The 17,634-nt window shown below is 43.9% G+C and overlaps 2 protein-coding genes across 2 annotated transcripts; both read right to left on the bottom strand.

The window, feature by feature from the left end:
• Window positions 1–3,915: 3,915 nt before the first annotated feature.
• Window positions 3,916–5,826, bottom strand: Tspyl4 (TSPY like 4). The gene has a single exon (XM_090338251.1). The coding sequence runs from the start codon at window positions 5,719–5,721 to the stop codon at window positions 4,495–4,497; it is 1,227 nt and encodes a 408-aa protein (XP_090194377.1). The 5' UTR covers window positions 5,722–5,826; the 3' UTR covers window positions 3,916–4,494.
• Window positions 5,827–14,717: 8,891 nt separating this feature from the next.
• On the bottom strand, window positions 14,718–17,561 carry Tspyl1 (TSPY like 1). Its single transcript, XM_090338250.1, has one exon. It carries the CDS (start codon window positions 17,339–17,341, stop codon window positions 16,202–16,204), a length of 1,140 nt encoding a protein of 379 aa, XP_090194376.1. The 5' UTR covers window positions 17,342–17,561; the 3' UTR covers window positions 14,718–16,201.
• Window positions 17,562–17,634: the final 73 nt, after the last annotated feature.

Below are 17,634 nucleotides of genomic sequence, written 5' to 3'. Positions count from 1 at the left end.
TTACTTTTATTCTTTATTTTAAAAAAAATATCAGTGTTTCAAACTGGATGTGAAAAGTAAAAAATAATTGTCCAAAAGTAGAATCATAAAAAGTTTAAGAGGACTTTTATATAGTGTTTATTTTTTTAAAGAAGATGTATAGAATAAGAATGCAGAAAATGATTTCCAATACAACTAGTGTGGTTTTAGTAGTAATATAATTTTTAGTAAGAAATATTTACAATGATATTTGTAAGTTAAAATACTGTTTCAAGGGGCCAGGAATTTAGCCTAGTGAGGGAGTGCTTACCTAATATGAAAGCAAGCTCTGAGTTCCATTCCTCCGTACCATATACACAGAAAAAAACAAATGGTATGTGGTCCAAGTGGTAGAGCGTTAGCCTTGAGAAATCTCAGAGAGTTCAAGCCCCAGCCCTGAGTTCCGGGACTGGCCAAAAAAAAAAAAAAAAAAAAAAATACTGTTGCAAGTAAAAACTATCCTGTTTCTCCTTTACTGCTATGTTTGATTGAATTCTTTCAAGGGGCTTTAGAGTTTGGGGGAAAAAAGTAGATTCTGTGAGTACATGATTTTGTTTTCCCTTCAACAGTCAGTTGTTTAAAAAAAAAAAAAAAGAATACTCACTGGGCACATGTGGCTCATGCTTATAATCCTAACTACTCAGAAGGCTGAGATCTAAGAACCAAAGCCAGCCTGGGTAGCAAAATCTATGAGACTCTTATTCCAATTAACCTCAAGAAAAAAAAAAAAGTAAAAGAAAAAGCTGAAAATGAAACTGTGGTTCAAGTCATAGAGTGCCAGCCTTGAGCAGGAATGCTCAGAGACAATGCCCCTTGGGGCTTGAACTCAGCATACACACACAAAAAGAATGCCCCGAATATTATGACTGAAATGTATCTAGGTATCACAACTTTCTTTGCATTGATATAATGGTAATAATATAATAATATAGTAATTATACTATACCTGCTATAGCAATTATACTAATAGATAATAGTAATAATACTATTGATATCTTGTGCTAGTTGTTGTTTGGCTGTTTTGCAAAACTTTGGACAACTCCTCCTGCTTTCTCCAGTCCAGTGTTGTGGATGCCACCAGAGCTAATGAATTACTAACCACTTTTGGCCATCTAAGCTACCATTTGACAAAAATGGCCCAAAAGCTCTGATTTGAGTTAAATATGCAGTGAAAGTTGCTACCCTTACTTTTGTGAAAACTTGCTAAGGTAAACTCAGAAACTTCAAGAGTTGGATTTTCTTTTGTTAAACTCAACCATCCAGCTGAAGCACTATCCCCCTTTTAGTCCTGTAAACACAAAATATCCTACTTCCTACTATTATCAGTCTAACCAGTGGTGTTCATCCTTCTAACAAATGAGCCAGCATCACTCCTTTTCTCAGATTAACCTTCCGTCTGCTAAAATAAGTCATTAAAAGTATTTTCTAGATTTCACTTATCAATTATTTCACTCCAAAAGCCCCATCCCATTTCTTTGCATTACTTGATTTTTTCCTCAGTTCTGCACCCTAAATTATATTTTATTTATTTATTCATTCATTCATTCATTTATTGCAAGTCCTGGGTCTTGAACTCAGGACTGGGGCTCTGTGCCTGAGCCTCTTTGTGCTCAAAGCTAGGTTCTACCACTTGAGCCACAACTCCACTTCTGGCTTTTTCTGAGTAGTTTCATTGGAGATAATAGTCTCACAGGTTTTTCTGCCTAGGCTGGCTTTGAACTGCCATCCTCAGATCTCAGCCTCCTGAATAACCAGGATTACAGCCACTGTCGTCTGACCTAGACCCTGTTTTTCCTTTTTTGCCAGTCCTGGGGCTTGAACTCAAAGCCTAGGCACTGTCCTTGAGCTTTCTCAAGGCTAGCGCTTTACCACTAGAGCCACAGCACCAAGAAATCAAACCCAGGACATTGTGCATGCTGGGCAAGCACTCTACCACTAGGCCACACTCCTGGCCCAACCCTAAATTTCTTTATTGACACAGGATCTTGATATGCAGCCCAAGTTGTCTATGAAGTTGCCGTCCTCCAGCCTCAGCCTCCTGGGTGCCGCCACACACAGCTTCTCCAGTTATTCCTTATGCAGCCCTCTCTCCAAACCAGTTAGGTAATCCTCTAGTCACCAGAGCCATCTTGTCATTCTGGTCTGATCAGGCCACATTGCCCTGGGAGAAGTGACACAATTATAATCTTCCTGTGGCCTTTTCATAGCTTTAATGATCTCCCAACCATTTATTAGCCTACACAACACAAAACTTTTTATTCATTTTTATTGTGGGGAGGGAAACAAGAAATGTGTCCATCACATTTTATTTTTATTTCAAGCACATAGGAAAGAGACGTAAGTAGCAGTGATTCTCATTTAGTTTGACAGTGATTCTACTAATGCTTACATTGGTTAGAAACAAATATCAAGTACATTATTATTAGGGCAAGAGATATCAAGTAAGACAACAGTTACATTTTTCTGAGATTAATTTTATGAGACATAGAAACAATTTGCAAAGTCTTCAAAACTCTTCACAGATCACATTATTCAAATTATATTTCTAAGATTAGAGCTATATAAGAACAAAGACCAGAATAAGTTATAATCTATTTAATGAATATCCACAGAAGTCTTCAAACTGCACAGGACACAAATTTCAGTATATTTTTGCACATGTTCACAATGACAAGCAGAAAGCAGGGCTGTAAACATCAATTTTTGTCAGTAGGCTGAAATGGAGAAAGGAATTAATGGGATTTTCCTCACAGTGAAATGAGGAGCATAGACCATAATCTCTCACATAAAGGACACTACTAGGGTAAACACCCACACTAGCATTTCTATTCATAAAATTCTACTAGTGAATTCAAGGAATTAGGAAAATGGAGGGCAGCCTGCTCCGAGCATCCCATTTGATTCCCCCATCTCTACTGACAAAGTGCCTCAGGACCTTCCCACCCCCCACCAGAAACCCTACAGGGCCTCTTTGCCTGTGGGCCTCGGGGGAACTTGCTTTCTCCACTTCTGCATCTAGGCCTTCACTTCGATTCCGGCCTAGGGCACCCACCCCATAGACTGTGCCCATACCCCTCAGAGGGGTGGGGCGGGGGTAAGGCAAAGCCTTCGCAATGGGAAAACAGGGCTGATGGTCCCACCATCACACCCCTTCACATTGAACGGGCCCCAGCAGCACTGAGGCTCACCCGCGGGGCCTTACCCGGGAAACCCAGGCTTCTGTTCCCTCATCCTCCTCCCGAGGAACCCTGGGGTCTCTCACAAAGCAGGCTGCACACAGCCTGTGCCCTTCTTTGTGAAGATAAATGAATGCGGGGAAGGAAATGCAGAAGCTGCAGAAGCTGCCAGTAGGATAGTGCCAGAAATGAAATAATAGAGAAGACCAATTCGGCCCAGAAATGCTGTTGTGAAGATCATTTCTGCAGTCCACGGGTCCAGAATAAGAAAAGGGAAAGGAATGTCTAGGGGCTTTAGCTCACACTGTCTTTCGGGGAGAGTGTGTGTGTGTGTGTGTGGGTGGGTCTTGAACCCATCACTTGCTCTGCCGGGGGAAGGGGGGAGGAGAAGTATCTAAGGCTGCCTACAGTGAGGGTGGGCTAAGAAAGAATAAAGATTCAAAGGGACTCGTCAATTTCATTTGGGGGAAATTGGTGGGGAGGGGGGGAGCCTAGTCCATAGGTAGTTCTGAGGCAGCCAAAGGCGCTGGCCTGTGTGACCCAATGGGAGGGGCCCTGTATGCCACAGGCCTCCAGACTCACCAGTAGCCTTTCACAATGTATAGTGAACTCAAGATACAAGAAAGACCAACATGATAACATAAAACACTCGGGTTACTTCACTCCAGCCTAGGAATCACCTCCCCCCCCCACCCCCCCCCACCCCCCCCCCCCACCCCGCTCCACCCCACCAGCGGCCTCCTGCTTGTCCTACCACATTAACAAGCAGGGTATGATAGCAAAGACCCAGCAAGGCAGCTGTCCCCGCTTCACGGTCGCCTGGAATGTCCAGCTTGGGTTGGGATGTCAGTTTCTTCTTGTCGTGGGGAGACTCAAAGAGCTTGTCATGGTTATCAGGATATCAGGAGCACAGCCGGCTTCGAATAGGACGCCTGGCTAGTTATTATTATTATTATTATTAATATTATTTTTAATCAAGATGTGTGGCGCTTCCTCGTGGCAGAGGACCACGTAGAAAGCTGGGAGTCTCCAAGCCATGCAAGGGAGAGCGGTAGAGGCCGTGCACTCGGCTGTGCTGCAGTGGCGGCATGGAAGTGCCGAGGAAGAAGAGCCCAGACGTATATTAGTCTGACAGTCTCGGGATCATCCGTGGATCGAAGCCTTGGGGGACCAAAGGACAACACAACTCAGGAAGGAGAGGAAGCAGACAGACGGGGAGACTGCATGCTGCTTAGCCAGGCTTTCAGATGGGCAGTGAAGAAAAGTTGAGCAGGAGCTTCTCACGAGGGCCGAGGTTTCTTTAGCCAGACTGGAACCTGAAGGATCTGGGGCTCTCCACGGGCTGCCTGGGTGCGCCTCGAAATCCTCTTCGGGGCCCTTCGCCCATCAGGTAGTACTGCAGGGGATTGGACCAGAGCTCCCCTTTGATGATCTGGGCGATCCGGTCGAACTCCAGGAGGCTGTGGTCGGAGAACCAGTTGAAGAAGCTGGGGATGGTGTTGCCCTCCCGGTTTCTGTGGATGTGGGCCTGGGGGTCCTGGCCCCGGTGCCAGCGGATGGGCGTGGACAGGGAGACCACGCGGCCCGAGGACCTGCGCTCGTACTCCTTGACGAGCCCCTCGTTTCGGAAGTAGGGGTTGCTCTGGAAGATGAACTTGAACTTGCAGCCGGCCCGGGGGTGCTTGAGCTCCTCCACCTCTAGGTTGATCATGTACCTCATCATGTCTTCATCCTGGCCGCTGATCATGGGCGACAGCTGGGGGTGGTTCCGGAAGGCGGTGACCCAGAACCCGGGGATGTTCTGGATGATAAAACTCCGGCGCTGCATGTGGAGCCTCCGCATCCGCCCGAACTTGCGTTCCAGCTGGAGGAAGGCCCGGTCGGCCTGGGCGTTGACGTTCGACAGCTCCTGATCGATGGCCTCGAGCGAGTCCATGCAGGTGTTGATCTTCGGGGCCCGGGGCCGCGGCTCCTCCTTGGCTCCCGCGGCCGCCTTCTTCTCCTTGGGTCCCACCTTCCGGTCCTCGCCCGCCCTGGCCGCCGCGGCAGCGGCCGACGCAGCGCCCTTCCTAGCGGCGGCCTCCTTGGCCTTGGCTCCGGGGATCCCCGCGGCGCCGCAGGCCCCCGGCGCTTTCGCCCCGGCGGCGTCGGCAGCGGCGGGGCCGCGCGCCTCGCTCGGCTGACAGCCATTTTCCTGGCGGCTGTCATTTTCCTCCGCAGCCGCAGTGCCGCAGGCGGCTGCGTCCGGGGCCCCGGACCGGAGCTCCGCATCCCCCGGCCCCTCTCCGGAGGCGGCATCGCTAGCATCGCCAGCGGACCCCGGCAGCGCGGGGCCGCGGTCCCCCGCGGGGTCCCGGGATGCGCCTCCCTCCGCAGCGGCCTCGGGACAGCGCTCACCTGCGTCCGCCATCGCCGGGATCCCCTGGCCGAAGCCCTGGCACTGATTTAGACCCGGATCGGCCGGGTTGTCGTCGGGGGCGGTGGCGGTGGCACCGGGGAGCTTGTTGCCCCCCTCCAGGCCGCTCATTTTTTGCCCCCCCCCTTTTTTTTTTTTTGAGGAAGAGGAGGAGGAGGAGGATACGGGACCCGCGGCGGCCGAGCAGCGTTCGCGGTCCGCTGCAGTGGAGCGGCTCTGCAGCAGTCAGCGCGCGGCGCCGCCCCTTCGCCTCCCGGAGGGCGCTGCCATGGCAACCGGTGACGTCAGCGCCGTAGCATCTCCGCACAGCGCGGGGCCGCGCGGCACCGCGCTGGTGAGCAAGCCGACCCCGTCGAGCGAGCGCACCCCTTTGTCTAGTTCCAAGATGTGATGGATTTAATCATCTGGAAAAGGCACAGAAAAGGATGCAGACCAAACTCAAGCGTTTCGGGGCCCTGATCACCTAAAATCCTGTCTCCATTCATTCCTGAGGCCCCTACGGGGCTGTCTCGAGATTTACTTGAGTCATTGTCTAGCAAATTCCGTTCAGAGGGAGTCGCGTAAATTAAAAAAATAAAAATGCGGGTTCACCAACCTCTCCTCGTTTGGAGAGGGAGGCCTTTGCTAAAGAACTGCGATCAGGATTTGCAATCAGTTCTGTTTTGGTTTTTTTTTAATACAAATGAAGCGTTGCTGGGTTGTGACGATTTGTGTCCAGAATAATGGGGATGAGCACAGTTCAGTCTGCTGCCTCCTTCCCCTCCATCAACAAATTGAATGTTAAATTACTAAAGGAAGAATAAAAGAGCTTGTAATTCTCTGTTCCAATGCTTTGGCTTCCAATCCATCAGATTTGAATACCTTTGTGAAACTCCTTGTTTCTTTCATGAAATTCAGATGGTATGCCATCGAACTAAATTTCTCAAATAAATCCAAGATAAAATCTAAATTTTAATATAAAGGGCAAACAAAAGGAAAATAAAGCTGCCAGAGCAGCCTAATATATTACAGGTGTATTGCACCAGAGAAATACACAACCCCAGGTGTATTGAACCAGAGAAATTTCACACCACTTTGCGTAGTGAAATTTTCTTAAATGATGAGAATTTATGTGGTTCATATCTCTTCAAGACACACTTTCATTTCACATCTTAACATTATGAAAGGACTGTCCACAAAGTAGCATCCTACAATTGCTTTCAGCAGAAGAGCAGTCATGGTCTGAGCATGTGTGAACTTGCTCATTGTTTTTCTGACATTTCAATCAGCAAATTTTTTTTTCTGGTGGCGCCCAGGTTTGAACCTAGGGCCTTGGCTTACTTGGCTTGATCTGCTCAGTGGGTGCTCTACCACCTGAGTGAAGTCTCAATCCCTGTTTGGCTGGGTATTTTAGATACAGAGTCCAGAGGATTTATCGACACAGGAAACATCTGAAAGAAGAACTTAAAAAAGGTCATCACTTCACAATAGCCAGGAGATGGAAACAATGCAGATGCCCTACTGCAGATGAATGGATACAGAAAATGTGGTATATATACACAATGGAATTCTACATAGTCAACAGACAAGATAAAATAATGGCATTCGCAGGGAAATGGATGAACCTAGAGCGAATCATGTTGAGTGAGACAAGTCAAGACCTAAGGAACAAAAGGCGCATGATATCCCTAATATGTAGCTATTAAATCCAAAGAGTACAAGAGCGAGGACTCAATAACTGCATACCCAAAGCTATGGACATGGTAATGGAAATATAAACATAACTATATAGGCATAAAAACCTATGACTCTATTAAAAAAAAGGTCATCACTAAAATTATTCGAAGTTCAAAGGCAACACTTAACCCCCAAGGACACCAAAAGTTTTGAGTAAAGAGTGATTAGGTTAATTTAAATGGGAAAATTAGACTAATGAAACTACTTCTTTCATGCATAATTTACTTTTACATATGTCCATGATATAGGATGAAAATATTTTAAAGTCTTTATTTTCATAGAATAGCAGTACATTTTACAATTCATTTTAGAATTGATGAATAAGAAATTTGTGTGGGGGGGAATGGTAGTATTGGGGTTTGAATTGAAATCTTTACATTTGCTAGACAGATTCTCCACTTTGCTTTACTTTTAAGATAAGGTCCCACAGAATTTGTTCTGCACTAAACTAGCCTGGTACACCATCTTCCCACTTAAATAACTAAAGAAATTGCTTTTTAAATGCACACTTGTAATCCAAGTTTGTTTGTTTTAATACACACCTGTATTCCAAGATACCAGGGAAATGGAGATAGGAGAATGAGAATCTAAGTCTGAACTTAGGCAGAAGTAAAACACTATTTTGAAAATAAATGGGGGCCTGGAGTATTACCTAGTGGTAGTGTGCTTACCTATCATGCATGAAGCCCTGTGTTCAATTCCTTTGTACCACATACGAAGGAGTTCCGAAAAAGTCGGAAGTGGTGCTGTGGCTCAAGTGGTGGAGCGCTATCCTTGAGAAAGCTCAAGGACAATGCCTAGGAAAGGGGCTAGAATGTGACTCAAGTGATAGTAAGCATGAGACTCTGACTTCCAAACCCCAGTCCTCCAGTGCAACTGGACTTCCTGTTTTCATACATGACACAGTGCTAGGTTCTATGTGTAAATAACAATAATTTTTCATCTACATGAAGACTTCACAGTAAATAATTTTTTTTTGCCAGTCCTGGGCTTGAGCTCAGGGCCTGAGCACTGTCCTTGGACTTTCTCAAGGCTAGAGCTCTACCACTTGAGCCTCAGCACCACTTCCGGCTTTTTTCTATGTATGTGGTACCGAGGAATTGAACCCGGGTCTTCATGCATGCTAGGCAAGCACTTTAACCACTAGGCCAAACTCCCGGTCCCAACAGTAAATAATTTTATATAAGGACATATCCTGATATGGAACATCTCTTAATGCCCTTAATAAATGTGCTTCAAACTACCCACCCTCTTTTGTTGTAAGAAATAAAAATACTCTGGTAACTAAGGAGTCACACACACCCACACACACCTAAAATGGTTATAGTTATTCCCAGCCCTGGTCACTAGAGGGAGGAAGTGGTCTTTGCAATGGTAACGTGATTCTTATATGACTGTCTTTAATGTTATTCTACAGAAAACATTTATGGTAACTATGATGTATATGTGCCTGCATACATACATAAAATATGTGTTCATGTGTGCACAGCACAGACAACTAGCCATTCATCCCTGATTGCAGGGAAAAAAAATGATGTGCTTTTTTTTTTTTTTTTTTTGGCCAGTCCTGGCCTTGAGCTCAGGATCTGAGCACTGTCCTTGGACTTTCTCAAGGTTAGAGCTCTACCACTTGAGCTTCAGCACCACTTCTGGCTTTTTTCTATGTATGTGGTACCAAGGAATCGAACCCAGGTCTTCGTACATGCTAGGCAAGCACTCTGCCACTAGGCCACTATTTTTAAAAGGATATACGCATTATAGAGTTTTATCGAGGTTTTTCATTTTTGTTTTTTTGTTTTGTTTTGGACCTCTTATTTTGAATTTAAGGGTCTGTGTCTCTAAAATTAAAGAAATCTGTGGCTCTTAATGTTTCGCCTCATGAAGTGTGATGGAGAACAATACCAAAAGTTTCTATTGAAACTGCATTGTATTCCTGGATCTTAAACTGAAAATTTCTTGGCTACCCAAAAAACAGAATACAGGGCTGGAAGTGTGGCTCAACAGTGAAGTGCCTGCCTAGCAAGCACAAGATCTTGAGTTCAAACAACAGGAGATCCACAAATAATAACAACAAAAATGGTTATGATAGGCCATAATAACCATTCAGTGAACAACACGTCATATGGCTTGGCTTTCCCTGGTTTTGAAAGGAAACTAGAGACAAGGTCCTTGGCCTGACTCCTCAGACTTGTATAGATAGGGTGTGTGTGTGTGTGTGTGTGTGTGTGTGTGTGTGTGTGTGTCCATTGTGGGGCTTGAACTCTGAACCTAGGTGTTGTCCCTGAGTTCTTCAGCTCAAGCCTACCACCCTACCCTTTGAGCCACAGTGCCACTTCTGGCACTTTTCTAGTGGTTAATTGGAGATAAGAGTCTCATGGGCTTTTTAGTGCCTGAGCTGGCTTTGTCCTGAGATCCTCAGATCTTAGCCTCCTGAATATCTAGGTTTACAGGAGTGAGCCACTGGAAACTGGCTTTTTCTTTTCTTTCTTTTTAAATTGTTGTTGCTTGTAGTACAGGGTATCAGCCAGGGACATGGTAGGAATAATTCTTTTACTCAGCTGCATATACCCTAGCCCAAGACACATAATTTCAATCAGTCTGGCTTTAAGTCCCAGATCTGCTACTTACTTGCTGATGGATGGGTAAATCACTTCACTTCTCAGGACCACAATGTCCTCATTATATAAAATGAATATAATAATATACAACTTGCAAGACTGACATGTAAATAAAATGCGGCATCTGTGAAGTATTTGTCAACATGAATGATGGTAAATAGAAGGGGACTTAGCCACTTATTTTTATGCTAAAACTTACCAACATAAACTAGATCTAATTCAGGAGGCATAAAATCAATGTCAAAGTGGGACTCTGGTGACTCATTCCTGTAATCCTAGCTACTCAGGAATCTGAGACCTGAGGATTACAATTCAAAACCAGTAATGGCCATGGCACTCTATTCTCCAATAAACTACCAAAAAGGCAGAAGTGAAATTGTGGCTCAGGTAGTAGAGCACTAAACTTGAGTAAGAAAACCTCAGGGACAGTGCCTAGGGCCTGAGTTCAAGCTCTAGGACAGACACACACACACACACACACACACACACACACACACACACACACACACACACATCAGTATTAAATTATATTTTGAAATTTTAATTGAATAGAAATTCAGACACAATGAAAGACCCATGTAGATTCTCAATCAGGAAGAGAAGACTTAATGGAAGAAAAGTTGAATTGGACCAAACACTGTATGATTTGAATAATCAGACATTAAACATTAGGACATAGTAATAATTAATATTGGTCTTCTATGCAAGATGTTTTTTAAGATAATTATTTCTAAATGATTCTTCGCTGTACCACATTCTTAGTGTAATATCACATTAAAGGCCTTATAAAATACCTTTAAAATTATTTTAATCTTTCTTGCAGTAATTAATTGTTTTTGCCAGTTCTGGGGCTTATACTTAGGGCCTGAGCACTGTCCTTGGCTTTCTCAAGGCTAGAGATCTACCACTTGAGCCACAGCACCACTTCCAGCTTTTTCTATGTATGTGATACCAGGAACTGGACCCAGGTCTTCGTGCATGCTAGGCAAGCACTCTACCACTAGGCCAAACTCCCGGTCCACAATAATTTTAAACAGACTTGCTTGTTCAAAGTCTCCCTCACAGTGAGGGGTAGAGAGATATGGACTGCAAATAAGCTTGTATGTACCTCAGAAGCCTTTGCTTATAATAGATTAACACAATCACAATCAGCTCAATATTTGAATCAAACTAGAATACAATCACTATATCTAAACTCAACATTAAACATGCTAATCAATTTTTAACCACATTAAGCAATTGGCATACTAAGATATATATACATATATGTATGTATATATATTTATGTGTGTGAGACAGTTTTTGCCTGTAAAAAGATAAAAGTCTAACTACAAATAAATATAAATAGAAAACAGAATATTATTCTGGAAAAACAGGAACCAAAATATAAGATGGTTTGACATTATAGCCACTAATTTATAGGAGTAATAAGGACATAAATAAATGGGCCTCTTCTTGTATCATATACTTAAGAGTCCAGTGGTACATTTCCCTTATTGTTGATGAAACTGGAAGTCATTAAAATAAACTGCAAACTCTGGTAAATTCAGACATTATATAAAACTGTAGACTATCATGCATTTGTTTCCAGAGCCATTTGAACTCAACTCTGTGTTGTCGTAAATAAAGCTGAGGAGTTCGGTGAAGTGGATGAGTATTAAGTGCTTGTTACAAGTTTAATCATTCCATTGGCTGAATTAAATTTCAAAAAACGTATATTGGGCTGGGAGCTTGGCCTAGTAGTAGAGTGCTTGCTTAGCATGCACAAAGACCCGGGTTCCATTCCTCGGTACCACATACATAGAAAAAAAAAAAAGCCAGAAGTGGTGCTGTGGCTCAAGTGGTAGAGCTCTAGTCTTGAGAAAGTCCAAGGACAGTGCTCAAGCCCTGAGTTCATTCTCCAGGAATGGCAAAAAAAAAATGTATATTATCTATACTGCTTAGAGATATCAATTCCTTACATATATGTACCCAAGTTCCACAAGAATATTAAAAAATTTGAACTGCTTTCATCCAGTCTCTTCTTCTGAGGCAAAGTACAGAACAGCAATCTAATCAGATAATAGAATTATTATTAGTTATTACATAAATAATAAATGTCTAATAGAGATCTCCTATTTTTAATAAAGGTATCATTCTAAAAGCCATTCATAAATGCATTAGGAGTAATTTTAAACTAAGGTCAAGCTATTTATGTTTACTTGGACTTTTAGACAATTTTTGGTAAAATTAGTTACTAGCTGCCATAATAATGAAAATGAGAAACATTAATTGAAAGCAGCAGCCTATCATTGAAAGTAATATATTTCTGAGGCCAGGAGTTTGATCTGGAGGTATAGTGCTTGCCTAGCATGCACGAAGACCTGGGTTGAACTCTTTGGTATCACAAACACAGAGAATAAAATGGTGGACGTGGCGCGGTGGCTCAAGTGGTAGAACTCTATCCTTGAGAAAGTCCAAGGATAGTGCTCAGGCCCTGAGTTCAATCTCCAGGACTGGCAAAAAAAAAAAAAGTAAGATATTTTTATTTGCTGAGCTTCTATTTCCCTGTCTAAATGGCACAACATAGAAGCTATGTGTATATTTCTGACTTATCTGTAACAACACATAATGAGGATAGCTGTATGTACTTGACACAGAACTGTATAGCTATTTCTTTTCATGATGCTAGAATGGAATTTAGGATCTTGAGCTCGGTAAGCATGTACTTTACCATGGATCTAAATTCCCACTTCCTAATGTCTGAAGTTCCATTTGTGACTCCATGAAGCAGAGAACTCTTCTGTTTTGGTTGTTGCTGTTTGGAATAAAAGACGTTTAATTCTGGAAACTGAATCAGTTGGAGATGAAGCAGTAGTGGCAATGATTTAGAGCAGTGTTCCTAACCTGCTGGGAGCAAGATTAAACGTGGTGGCTAGACCCCCTCACCCTCCAGAATTGCAGTTGGTCAGGAGAGGGGTGTACAATTTTGCTTTTCTAGTAAGATTCAGATGGTGCTAAGGTTGCTTGTCTGAAGACCACGCTGAGTGACCACTGCTTCAGGGTATTGGAGAGGAGCAGATTGGAAATGAAGATGCTAGGGAGAGCATCTTCTGTGCATCTTAATGTCCAGAAATAGAAAGCTCCCACATATTCTTGAAAAGGCTTTAAGGAATTATCTTTTTAAATGTCAGCACTATTCATAAAGACAGTATGCCCTGAGCAGACTCTCACTTTAGTGACCAGATTACTCACCTCTTAATTTTTCAACTGAAAATATTTAAGGATTAATCTTAGCCTAGTAGTACCTACTATATAATCTGATGCATGTTTTTGCTTAGCATGTTTTTGAGATTTACTCATGCTGTTCTCCAGTTATAACTTCATTTACTTGGTGGACATTTGAGTTATTTGTGGTTGAGACTTACTATGAATAAAATTTGTTGACCAACTTTGGTGTATGCAAATGTACTTTAATATATTTTAATAATGATATCAAAATTATTATTAACATCTTTGGGCACTTTTAGATGAACCAATAGTCATCCAAGAGTCAAGTGATCACAAATCCATTCAGCAAGACCACAAAAAGCAAAATACAGAGCAGGTGAAAAGTACCTACTATAGACTATGGCCTGTGGAAAATTAACTATATGGTTTTAGTGGCAACCCTCCGCCCTCAAGCCAATCTGAAAGAACTGAGTAGATATATTCTTCTCTTGAAGAGTTCAAGAAGCCACCATCCATGATTCTCAAACATGGTTATCTCTTAGGTTCTAGTTTAATTGGTTTGGGGCAGAATCTGGGTATCATTATTTTTTTCAGACCTTGCAGCTAATATAAAATGCAGCCTAGTTTGAAAACTGCTAAACTAGATGACTACTTGGCTGGGAATTAAGAAATTAAAATTAAGAGGAAAATGAGCAAAATTAGGGATTGGATATTATGCTAGGCATTGGTGTTTTCAGTTTAAATGGTGTTTGGAAATCTTTTGAGCAGTATCAGACACATAGGAATTTTCAAATGCTTATCATTATTGTTATTTTACTCCAACCTCATAATTCATTTTCCAAATACATCCTGGAACCTTAGTTTCAAATTCAGGTATTATCAGTCCTATATTATGTAGAAGGAAATAGGCTTAGCTAGTTTCAGCTAACGCACTATGCAGTAATTTTCACGCTTGCCACTCAATAGTTACCTGTTGACAACTACATTCAAAACATTATCCTAGAGTCAGTGAGAGATGTACTATGTACTCTAGTCTACTTTCATCAGATTTATAAACTATGAGAAAGAAGCGAGTGAAAATGTAGTACATTTCTGTATTTTACTGTATCACTTTATCAATTATTTATTTTACAACGCAGCCCTCCCACAATTCTGTAGCAATAAGGAGATTTACGGCTACTTATCTTTTTCTCTTCTCAGGGCCTAAAAGAATTTCTTAACAAAAACTTGTGGAGTTAACTTAAATTAGTAATTGTGTTAGTAATTAGTAATCACGTGCGCGTGCACACGTGCACACACACATACACACACACACACACACACAGAGGTTTACATACTCTATGGGAAACAGAAACTACAAGAGAGGACAGACCTTGAAGGATTTGCAGATAAGAGACTGTAGTGAAGAAGTGTGAATAAGTAATTTTTTTACAAATGAAACAGCAGGGTAATAGAGCAGTTATTATATATGACAGATACTCCTTGAACATCTGCTTATTTAGTGTAAACATAATGTAACTTGAACAATTTCATTCATGTTTATGGGCAGGAGAAAAAAACAAATCTAGCAGAGGCATGCTTTTATTTTACCATCACACATATAAAGGGAGACAAAATAAGTGAATAGTACACTTCCACATTGACGGAGTAACCTTAGAAGCATTTACACAATTTAGGAAGATACATCAATTACTAATTACCAGAGCAAATTATCAAGACAATCAAGTCACAATTTTCTAGATTATTTTTCAACAAAGACAATTCTATGGGTCTGACAAATACCAATTTATCCAAATTATATTTTAAGAATACAGTTTAAAAGAAAGAACAGTTGAAAAGTATTATAAATATTCACTTAAGCCTCAATATTGTCCAAGAAAGATTTCTATTCTACAATTGTTGCCAAATAAAAAAAGAAAGCCTGTTTAGCTAGGTTTTCCCAATAAGCAGAAACAAAATACTACATACTGGTAAAATAAGGGCACAATATTAATCTTCCACACACACAGGGTCACATATAAAAGCTGAAAACAAATTTGCAGTTTCATTAAAGAACCTCTAGGCAACATATTTAACATTCCAAATTCCCTGCAGTTTTTCTGGTACAATTCTGAGAAAATATTTCTTCTCCTATCACCGTAACAGACTAATACATTAAGGACTGACTAATCAGCCCAGTTTTCATTCTCAGCTCAAGTTTTACCTGGCTCATTTCTGTTTCTGGCCGTTTCTGTTCCCCATGCTTAAGGAACCCATTACAATCTCTCCAGCTCTTCCATCCATTATTATTATTATTACTATTCCTTCTTCCTCTTTCCATCTAGATCTATCTCCCTTTAGTTCTTTAGGACTTGTTAAGGCTGGGGAGGTGGGAAAAGAGGCAGTCACATTTCAAACAGTGGCAAACTCTCATCTCTGGAAATGACAAGGACCAAAATAAACTAAGCTGTCTTCTTTCACTGATGTTTCTTAATTATCTGGAGGAGGGTGGGTGGAGAAGAAATGTGGGCAGGGACTTAACAGTCCAAAAGGGGTTAGGATACAGCATAGCAGGCAATATTTGGTAGATAACCAGTACAGAAAGAGAAATGGGGTAGCATAAATTACACAGAAAAAGTGGCCCACTGTTGTTCTCCCTTGACCATCATTAATGCCTAGTGTTCACAGGCCGTGCCTGGTACCTCAGATAACACAGCAGGATAAGCAGAAAGAATGCTCTAGACAAAGCCAGAAATCCAGATGACAGTAACCAAATCCAGAGGCCCTGGGAAAAACGGAGTGTGGCAATGCAAAGTCAGTGCAATTTACAGCATCATTTGCTTCTATTAGAAGTGGGTGTGACTCATGGTTATGCAGCATGGAGCGTTCATGCAGAATAGCAAGAAGGCCATGTGAAATAGAGAAGCATGAGCACAGTTTCAGTCTTGAGATTGGGAGAACTCCAGTGAAGATGCAGAAAAGCTCAAGGGGGAAAAAAAGCAGCATATCATTGCACAGCAGTAAGCAGGACAGGGCCTTGAGCAACAGCAGATCTCCAAAGGCAAATGCTAACCGGACTGGAACCCGAAAGGTCGGGGGATCTCCACTGGCTCCCTTATTGGACGACGTCTAGGTCTACGGATTCCTTCTCGTAACAGATAGTACTGCAGTGGATTCGGCCACAGGTCCTCTTTGATGATCTCGGCAATTTTGTCAGACTCTGGAAGGCTGTGGTCTGAAAACCAAGTGAAGAAGCTGCAGACGAGATCTTGGTTTCTCCGAATGAAGGACTGGGGTTCGTACCCTCGGCGCCATATGATGGGGGTGGAAAGAGATACCACTCGGCCGGAGGATCTGACCTCGTACTCCTTGACGATCAGCTTGTTTCTGAAGAAGGGGTTTCTCCGAAAGAAGAACTTGAACTTGCAGCCAGTTCTAGGGTGTCTGAGTTCCTTCACCTCCAGATTGGTGATGTACCTTAGCATCTCTGCATCTTGGCCCCGGATCATGGAGGTCAGCTGAGGGTGGTTGCGAAAGGCGGTCATCCAGAAGCCGGGGATGTTCTGAATGATGTAGTTCCTCCGCTCCAGGTAGTGTCGCCGCATCCGCCCAAACTTCTGCTCCAGCTGCTGGAAGGCCCGATCGGCCTGAGCATTCACGGTGTCCAGTTCCAACTGGATGGCCTCCAGGGGGTTCATGCGGAGGTCCACGTTCAGGTACCAGTGCCCTGCCTCCTCCTTTCTCTCCTCAACCTCCATATCTTCATCTCCGGGCCTGGCCTCCATTTCGGCGGCCCCCGGCACCCCCTCCTCCGCCTCGGCGGGCCTCTCCTCTCCTCCCACTGCTAGGGCGCACTCGTCAGGTGACTTCATCTCTTCGGCCCTCGCTTCCAGCAGCCCCGACCCCGGACTCAGCTCCTCACCGGTGTCCAGATCCTTCTCTCCGTCTGGAAAACGGTTTTCCAGGCTGCGATCGAGGGCCGCTGCGTCGGGGGCGGCCGGGCCGCCTAGGGCGGGAGGCGGGGCCTCCTCCCGCGGGTCTCCCCCGGCCGCCGCACCCGGAGCCGCGGCGACTCCGGCCTGGGGGACAGGCCCGCAGCCGGCGGGGTCGCGGGGTCTGACCCCCGAATCGGGGGGCTGGGCCGACGGGAAGGTCACGACCCCCGCGCTTTCCTCGCCGGCCTGCGCCATCACCTGGGGCGCCTCCATCGCCTCACGGAGCTGCGGGCTCGGGTCTGCGGTCTTCCCGGGCACTGTCAGGAATGACGAGGCTGCGGGTTTAGGGGAGAGGGGTCCCCACGAACCGTTGCAGGCCGTTCGTGTCGGGAACAATCAGAACAACGTCCGGACCAGGCCCGTTTTCCTCGGCGACGCAGCCGAGATGGATGCGCGCAGCTCGCGTCCAGCCCCTGCTGGCGCCTCCCACGCCCCGACGCCGCGGGCGCGTCTCCAGGGCGGTGACGTCAGCGTGCAGACTTCGCCGTCTCGCGAGAACTCGCTGC

This window comes from Megascapheus bottae, chromosome 8, assembly GCF_031878675.1.
Source record: "Megascapheus bottae isolate mThoBot1 chromosome 8, mThoBot2.hap1, whole genome shotgun sequence".
In the NCBI taxonomy this organism is placed as follows: Eukaryota; Metazoa; Chordata; class Mammalia; order Rodentia; family Geomyidae; genus Megascapheus; species Megascapheus bottae.
This window is presented reverse-complemented; position numbering and strand designations above follow the sequence as displayed.

Bases quoted from the DNA above. Each gene is read 5' to 3' on its own strand.
- Tspyl4 (XM_090338251.1), bottom strand. From the start codon at position 5,721: ATGAGCGGCCTGGAGGGGGGCAACAAGCTCCCCGGTGCCACCGCCACC.
- Tspyl1 (XM_090338250.1), bottom strand. From the start codon at position 17,341: ATGGAGGCGCCCCAGGTGATGGCGCAGGCCGGCGAGGAAAGCGCGGGG.